Below are 9,171 nucleotides of genomic sequence, written 5' to 3' on the forward strand. Positions count from 1 at the left end.
AACGTGTTTTACTAAAGAAGGAAAGCTTACCGGTTTGAAGTCACACGATTGGCATAAAATGTGTCAGGTACGTTCATAGTGGACTTTAATATCATTGCATAAAATGTGAACTTTAATATCATTGCTGCACATACTTTACAGTTTATTTTACCGGTTGCCATTGAGGGATGTTTGTCTCTCGACATCCGTAACACAATCTACAAACTTGCAAAGCTGGTGCAATGGATCTCACAAAAGGAGATCAACGTAGACTCCATACCATTCGCCAAACTAAATGCTGCGGAGCTTGTGTGCATGTTTGAGAAACATTTTCCTACTACAATGCTAACCATTCAGGTGCATCTTCTTGTTCACATAGTTGATGAGGTGGAAATAGCTGGCACAGTTCATTCCAGATGGATGTTCTTCTTAGAGCGTTTCATGAAAACGCTTAAGGGATATGTGCGTCAAAAGGCACGTCCGAGGGTACATGGCAGAAGGTTGGTTGGTATCAGAGTCCCTAGTGTACATTGGAGAGTGGCTAGACGGATTTGATAAATCTCGGGACACGCTATGGCGAACCATAGATGATGAGCGCATATCTGGGATTGTCATGTGCAATCTCGGTGTTGAGAAGAAGATGACGGAAGATCTAGAGGCTAAAATCAACCGATTTTGCATGCTTCACAATCCAGTGATGCAAAAGTGGATTTCACAATATGAGGATGCAAAGCAAGAGCGACAAAGGGCACGAATCGAGTGGAGACGGGGAAGACGACCACCGATGCACTATCCAGCGGTTCTGGAGAGCCTACCAACCTTCATGAGCTTAAGATGGTTGCACAACCAATTGAAAAGCGCACAACAATGCGGTGACGAAGTGACTGAAGAAGAGTGGGAGTACTCTCGGGGTTGCGCGACCAAGGTAAGTTTGCAATGTACGACTAGCAAGTGACTTTATTTATAAATGTTTGAACGGCCACTCATAATCTTTGTTCGTTGTAGTATAAGTCATACACAGCAGCATGGTGTAAAGGTCGACATTTTAGGGTGGAACGAATCGACAAAAAGCGTTTTACTCAAGATTGTGGAATCATGGCAAAATTTGAACAGTCTAGTCGACGACGTTCCTCTGATGCAGATCCTGTGGTGGCGGAACTCACTTACTTCGGCACGCTGCAAGAGATTTTGAGGATCGATTACAGAGGATTTTTTGTCGACTTGTTCGACGTGCAATGGTTCAAGATAATCATGGAGGGTCGCAACGCTACTGTGCGTAGAGGAGAGTCTGGTTTTCTTGAGGTGGATTCTACTAAGAAATGGACTGACCTAAGAGACACTTTCGTACTACCCGAGCATTGTGAACAAGTAAGTATGTAAATAGTTAACATCCCCCTTTTACAAGTTATGTGCTTGAAAGCTCTCATGTAAGTTATGTGGCTCTGGCAAGTAGTATTTCATCCTACAAAGTCTACATCAAACTGGTGGTACGTCATAGAGGTAGCCCCTCGTAGTGCAAGGACGTATGAAGGCTACCATGTGCCAATCACAACGACATCAATGGAGGAGATCAGAGAAGATGCTCAATCAGAAGCCGCTGCGGTGGTGCCAGACGAGCATCAAGATGCTACTACTCTATATGGGGTGCATGCAGAGGAGCTACAAAATGAAACAGAGGATATGTGTTTAAACGGAGAGCTCTATATAGATATAGGAAGTTATGCTGAGTTATGCGAGGATGAGAGAGAGATCTCTTAAAGCCACAAATATTGTATTTGAACAATTTTGCTCCGTGTTGTAAAATCTCTGGCTCTCTAAGTACCTTCCATGGTGTATAACGCTCTTTTCTACTCGCGCTCACATCTTTTGATTGAAAATTCTGAGTTTTCGACTTGCCTCTTCTATCACTCGATTCATTGCGTCATTGTATTTATATGCGTCATTACGTCATTGTATTTAATGGTCTTTGCGTCATTGTCTACTCTATTCATTCAATATTAAGTTTAAATATTCGTGTGTTTAATGCAGGTATGGATGATGAGGAGTTTTTTTCTTCTTTGTCACCGCAGCAGAGACAGTGGTACGTGGAGCGTCATCGCTCTGGCGCATCATCGCGCGTTCCTACACCATCCGCATCTCCCTCTCTTTCGGAGCATTCGGCGCGCTCCGAAGCTTCGGCGTCGACGAGACGAGCTTCACACTCGTCTAGACACCGGCGCTCTAGTGGTGGCGGTGGCGGTTGTTGTAGGGATTCCGCCACCGATGCCTCCACACCGCCTCGTGTTCGACGAGGCTCTTTACCCTCCCCTTCTTTGCCCGCCCCCACACCAGCCACAGCATCGCCATCTACGCCAGGTTTTGCACGGCTGACTGTTCCTAGAAGCTACACACCTCTACCTACTCCGCCAGGAGCCACCCCACTCGACACTCCTCGCTTCGGGGCCCAGACGCCGGTGGAGACACCTGACGTCCGTACCCCCATCGACACGCCGCTAGAGACCCCTGCCGGGACACCCAGGTTCACGCATCACCGGCCAGAGGGCTTGCCTTACTCCGTCGACATCAGCGGCGGCATCATCATGGATGATGACGGCAAGAAGGTGATCTCGCGCATGCGTGGTCTTTGCTCTCAGCTGTTTAGACACTATATACTAAACAAATGGAGTGAAGTACCAAGTGATTTAAAAAACAGAGTCATCAGCATACTTCATGATGAGTTTCCCGTTCCAACACGGGATCAGCGCTTCAATGAAGACCTGATGAAGATTCGAATGCGCGAATACTGCAAACACAAGCGTTCCGAAGTGCAAAAAGCAATCAAGAATGGGTGGAATAGGCCAGATTGGCTGGCCAAAGAAGATTGGAAGAATGCGAAGAAAGCAGCGCGCGAGAATCCTGACAAGTGGAAGCAACAAAAGGATGCAGCCAGAGCGCGAGTAGAGGCAGGGAGCTCGCACCACTTGGGGAGCGGTGGATGGGCATCATTTGAGGCCGATTTTGTAAGTCTTTTCACATTGCTCTTTATGCATGTTCGATAGTTTAGGGTTTATGAGTTTTTTAGTTCTAACATAATGAAATCTTTGTATGTTTTGACAGTGGTCGATGACAGGACGTGATCCCACACCGTACGAGCGCGAGTACGCAGGCAGGAAGGGCTTAAACGTTCTGATGGACATTCTCAGTTCTCGCGGCGGCATGGTTAGTATTAGGGTTTACTCTTTTTTATTTTTTGTATTGTTTTATAAATGTCGTTATATGTTTATACTTACTGAAAGCTGTCTTATTGTCTTTTTTTGCAGAATCCGACAGATACGCCGCTTGGACGCGATGAGACGTCTGACTAAACGACGTCAGTTTAGCCGTAGCTAGATAGCATTAGTTTAGGGTTTCTCATAGCTTATGTATCATGAGACGGATTTTATACGTCTTTTTGAACCATGTATATTATTACATTTGTCACCGCAGTTCCTTTTGCCAATCAATTCTTTATGCCTATGATGTTGTACAATTGTCATTATTACATTTGCCAATCAATTCATTTTGCCTATGATGTGTACAATTGTCAATTTTGCAAACAATGCGTCTTGTGGGTGACTATTTTGGGTCTATTATCTACCTTTGCACTTTTTTTAAAAAGTGAATCAAGTACAATATGGTTGATGGGTGGCAGTGCATTGAATGCCCTGCCACCAAAAAAATATTCTCTCGGGCGTCGCTATAAGCGTCGCTATTTATGGCTCTGTAGCGTCGCTATAGGCTGCAGTGTAAACGTCGCTATACGCGTCGCTATAAGCGTCGCTATAGGCGTCGCTCATAGCGACGCATATAGCGACGCCTATAGCGACGCCTATAGCGACGCTCTCGTAGCGACGCTCGTAGCGACGGTTTTAGCGACGCCGGGGGTTATAAAAACCCAATGTATTTCCGTCGCTAACAGCGTCACAAGAGCACACAACCTCTTGTAGTGGGAGTATATGCCTCATAAATTTAATGCATTTTTGGCTAGATGTGGGATAAAACACCAATGTAAAATGTCGTATACACCTCAACAAAATGGTGTTGCTGAAAGAAAAAACAGGTCGCTTATGGCACGATGTATAGTCAAGAGTCAAGCTTTACCACATTCGTTTTGGCTTGAAGCCATCATGTGTGCCACTTATGTACTACAAAATCTTTGTAGTCTATGACTCCTTATGAAGTATGGCATGATAAAAAGCCATCTATTGATCACATGCGCATTTTAGGTTGTTTGACTTATGCTTTAGTGCCACAAATGCATCACATAAAATTGGATGATAAGACTACTAAATGTATTTTTGTTGGTTACAATACTGAGAACAAAGGTCACAAATTATACCATCTGCAAACGAAATATATCTTGGTGTTAGGAGATGTTGTGTTTGTGGAAGATTTTGTTCAGTCCTTGCTGTCATGTACTAGACATAGTAATGTAAGCTCACATGACATTTATGACAGTTTATTGCCTCTTTTCAGTGATGGAATTTTGAATGGAAATTTGAATGAGGCAAATGTACAGGTTATGGGGGTTTCAAAAAATACTACAAATCAACCTATTATTGTGCAGTTGTACATGATGTACTTGATGTGGAAACGGCTGAAAATGACCAGGCTAGAGGTATGCCAAAATGGATGGTGCATCTTTTGGGGGCTTCCCAATCAACGAGCAAAGAAAACCGAGCGAAGCCAATTTCTGAGAAAATATGAGCAACACCCTTGACAAATTGATACGAGTGCGAGGGTATATTGAAGCAAATACTCATGTCATTTTAATTTGACCAGCTTGTCAACACAAATGGGTCATACATCTAAAATTACCAGAAAGTAGCATAGTTAAGCAACATTTCCATTTGACTGGCAGGTGGAGGGTACCTTCACATGTATTGCCCATGTTGCCAGTGAAGAATGACACATAGCAACCGCTTACAGGTTGTGGGGCCAATGCGCTGTGCAAACGGAAGTCGTGCTTGCCCACTCCCATCAGGCCATGAAAAATTATTTATAAAATGCAATTTTCTTTTGTAGCACGTCGTGAATTTGGTAATCTGTGCTAACTATGCGAATGGGTCTAGTATGCCCCCTGAATTCCATCGTGTGGCCAATGCTTGAAGCATATACAGTCGTCTGCTAAAGTCTCATGTCGGGGGTTTGGTGGGACTGATCTATTTAGTAAGTGGAGTAAAATGCGTGGAGGTTAATTACATCAATCTGAAGCTGGCGAAATGAAAACTCCATGCGTGAATAATAATAACATATATGGTACTCCAAAAACTCTCAATCTCTGCTCTGTCTGATTCCGCAACAAGACTTCGTCATCGCAGATGGCCGACCTGGCAGCTCACTTAGCTAGCATACACTTACAGCCATCCACCACTAATTCTACATCGTCAAAAGCTGTGGAGACAGGGCCTCCTGCCTCGGGTCCAAGAGTAAGTGGAAGAGGGTGATCAGGCGAAGCCCGAGAGTCCACGTCGAGCCGCACACCACGCACTTCTGCATCGATTGCATCGATGGGCCTCTGTGCTCCCGTGGCCTCCTTGCCACACACGCAAAGCATCCGACCTTGCAAGTTCGAAAAGCCTCTCATGCAGACGGCATCCGTGTAGACATCGTCGCGATTTTCATTACTTAAAATTTTGAGAATCGGCAGCATATCCATCTGTCCCCGCCGACCACCCCAATCTCACGCTGTCTCAAGTGAGAGCTCTTGAATAGTACCGCTGCAAGCGGGGGCTCGACGTTGCGCCGTTGTCCATGAGCATGCAGTATGATCCATCTTAGCCCTTTGTAAGCTGTCGAAACGGTTTCAACAAGCTTACACAGGGCTTAGACGATCATATTGCATGCTCATGGACAACGGCGCAACGTCGAGCTCCCGCTTGCAGCGGTACTCTACAAGAGCTCTCACTTGAGACAACATGAGATTGGGGTGGCAGGCAGACAAATAGCTACACTGCAGATTGTCAAAAAAGTAATGAAAACCTCGCGATGATGCAGTTTGAATGCACATGTATAGTGGCTGACTGAACTTGTTGACTTGAGCGAAAATTGCTGGAACCAGTCCGCGCCGGCGCGGACTGGTTCCAACGATTTTCTCTCAAGTCAACAAGTTCAGCAAGCCGCCACGTGTGGCGCGGACTGGTTTCAACAATTTTCTCTCAAGTCAACAAGTTCAGCAAGCCGCCACGTGTTGCCTCCTCCTTAACCTTCTCCAAGCTGTCGAAACCAGTCCGCGCCGGCGCGGACTGGTTTCAGCAGTGTTCACAAGCAGGGCAAATGCCGTTTCACAGCATATACCAATGAGGTTTTTGTTTTAGAAAAAATAAAAACCAAATCATTGCATTTGAACCTACCTAATATCTTTTAGGGCACACAATTTCCTTGTGGATTGTGTCATAGCAGAGAGAGAGAGAGAGAGAGAGAGAGAGAGAGAGAGAGAGAGAGAGAGAGAGGGGGGGGGGGGGGGGGGGGGGGGGAGGGGGGGGAGAAGAAGGAGAAGAAGAGGATTTTAACGTCGTAGGAAATTATCCCAAGAGACCTTGAAGATCCATCCGACGAGAGTTGAACTCACGACCTATGATTCAAGAGGCCCAAGTTGCAGTCCGTAATGGGCTTCTTCAATTATAACTTATAGACAGAAAATGAGTGTTGCAATACTGTGCATCGCATCACAAAGACAGAACCTTCCATGTAGCTTTCATATGAGAGAGAGAGAGAGAGAGAGAGAGAGAGAGAGAGAGAGAGAGAGAGAGAGAGAGAGAGAGAGAGAGAGAGAGAGAGAGAGAGAGAGAGAGAGAGAGAGAGAGAGAGTCCTAACCTTCACTACACACTTTTCGCATGCGCATGAAGATCCATCCGACGAGAGTTGAACTCAAGACCTATAATTCAAGAGGTCCAAGCTGCAGTCCATAATGGGCTTCTTCAATTATAGCTTGAAGACAGAAAAAGAGTGCTACAATACTGTGCATCACATCACAAAGACAGAACCGTCCATGCAGCCTTTATATGAGAGAGAGAGAGAGAGAGAGAGAGAGAGAGAGAGAGAGAGAGAGAGAGAGAGAGAGAGAGAGAGAGAGAGAGAGAGAGAGAGAGAGAGAGAGAGAGAGAGAGAGTCCTAACCACTACACACTTTTCGCATGCGCATGTGCCACCATCTAGCACTCAGTGTGACCATCTAGCTGATGTTCGACCTTTTTATGTAGACTGCATCAGGAGAATCTTTGTTGATTCTCCTCTTCTTTTTATTTTCAAAAACTGTACCACATACCAGTAGTCTTCATTGGTGCAGACGAGTTCTAGCTAGCTAGCCATGATAAGTGCTATTTCAGAGCGCTGCAAAGGTTGTCACTCTATTTTGGGCTATTGTTATTGATCAAGTCTAATTGGTATTACAATCCCTCTAATTTAATGGCTTGAATGGCACCTCAAATGGTAGTGGGGTGTAGCTTCTTTTACAGAGCTCGGCCAAAAGATGAGAGCTACCTCACTTGTAGAGAGCACAACTATTAAACCGGCTATAATGTGCATACTAGGAGAGATTCGATTAGCAACGGTGATAAGGGTTGGTGAAAGGGGCCAATCATGTACTGGTAGATTTCCAACACATGTAGCAATTGATTTTGATAGGAGTAGTGGGGAGAATTACATATGTTGGTTGGTTTGCTCACAACAGACGAGCTATTTAGCCTTATACATGTGCAAAGAGGAAGTGAGCACCATCCTTTTTGTGCGCTTACAACGCATAACTAGTAGGGAGGAGTAGAAAGATTGTGTTGTTTAAGTGGGGCATTAAAGGGCCTCGTCTATTGGTTGTTGGGGTGAGTTTAACTAGATTATGCGTAGGCTATACATGGCTCTAGATAAAATTGAATAAAAGAACAATTAGTTGAAAGGCCCAAAATAACGAGATAAATTTTAAATGACGATAATGCGACTATAAATTAACACTCATCATCCATGTTAAATCAGAGCAACTATAATACCACTTGGGGTTGTCATCAATAGAAGTAGCCCAAAATGGAGCGACAGCCTTTGCAACCCTCTAAAATAGCACTCATCATTTGCATCGATTAAAATAGCACTTCAATTTTTTGCAACAACAGCTTTGTGGTGCTTGCTATATATGAGAAAAATATTGAAAAGTAGATTATAATCTTGAACAACAAAGATGAAACATAGTAGTACTAAGTCTAAGTTTACATGAAGAAATTAGGTTCACAAAGGGTGGATGCGGGTACATAGAAAGGTCTAACTTAAAATTTCCTATTAGTTGTTTTTTTTGCTACATATTCATTTTCTAATTGCTTGAAGCTCTGCATATGCACTTCCAGACCATGGTTTCTAAGGGAACCCAACAACTAGTAGGCTTGACAACCAACATAAACTTGATTTGCCAATCAAAGCAAGAGACATAGAGGAAACACCCCTGAATGTAGCCTTAAACTGTGTCCGTGGGATAGCAAAGAAATAATCATTCTCTTTGGCTAGCTATCCCTATCACAACAACTTCCATGGCTCTTCTATACTATATTGTTTGAAAAGGTATTGTCATGTCACTTAACGTACATTGGTTTGTGTGTAAGAATATTTTGGTTTATGGTTTGTAAATGTGATTTGCAATGTCTCTTTTAATTATGTCTTTGTTATACTCTAGGACCATCTCTTTTCCCTTATTACTTTTGAAAATCTCTCTAACTTTACTGAAGGACTCGCTATTTTTTTCACTGCTCGAAAAAAATCGCTCGCCATCCTGTAAGACTCTATATTTTCCATGACAGAAAATTGGATGCACCTTTGTCTAGTCGTACTCATTCAGTTCTTGCCATGCATCTTTTGCATTAGATTGTTATGCTTTGGATGTTTCTAGTTTGTTTGATGTTGAGGAACCTCTCTCTTTTGATGAAGCACATAATTCTAAAAATTGGATGATTGCCAGACAATTAGAATAGGATGCACTTATAGAAAATGACACATGGACTTTATGTGATTTGCCTCCTGGCAAAAAGGTCATTGGTACAAAGTGGGTTTACAAGAAACGTAAGTAAGATGGTGAGATTAATCACTATAAGGCTCGACTTGTTGCAAAAGGTTATGCACATCAGAAAAGATTATGAAGAGACTTTTGCTCCCACTTGTCCTATGACTACTGTGCATTTTCTATGTGCATTGCCAACT

General features: G+C 43.7%; 1 protein-coding gene across 1 annotated transcript; it reads left to right on the plus strand.

Moving 5' to 3' along the window:
* Nucleotides 1–1,074: 1,074 nt before the first annotated feature.
* On the plus strand, nt 1,075–1,737 carry LOC147429151 (uncharacterized). Its single transcript, XM_086494985.1, has 2 exons — nt 1,075–1,351; nt 1,433–1,737. The coding sequence occupies exons 1-2, from the start codon at nt 1,075–1,077 to the stop codon at nt 1,735–1,737; spliced, it is 582 nt and encodes a 193-aa protein (XP_086351111.1).
* The last annotated feature ends 7,434 nt before the right edge of the window (nt 1,738–9,171 follow it).

Source organism: Adiantum capillus-veneris, chromosome 22 (genome assembly GCF_014529385.1).
Source record: "Adiantum capillus-veneris isolate H3 chromosome 22, ASM1452938v2, whole genome shotgun sequence".
In the NCBI taxonomy this organism is placed as follows: domain Eukaryota; kingdom Viridiplantae; phylum Streptophyta; class Polypodiopsida; order Polypodiales; family Pteridaceae; genus Adiantum; species Adiantum capillus-veneris.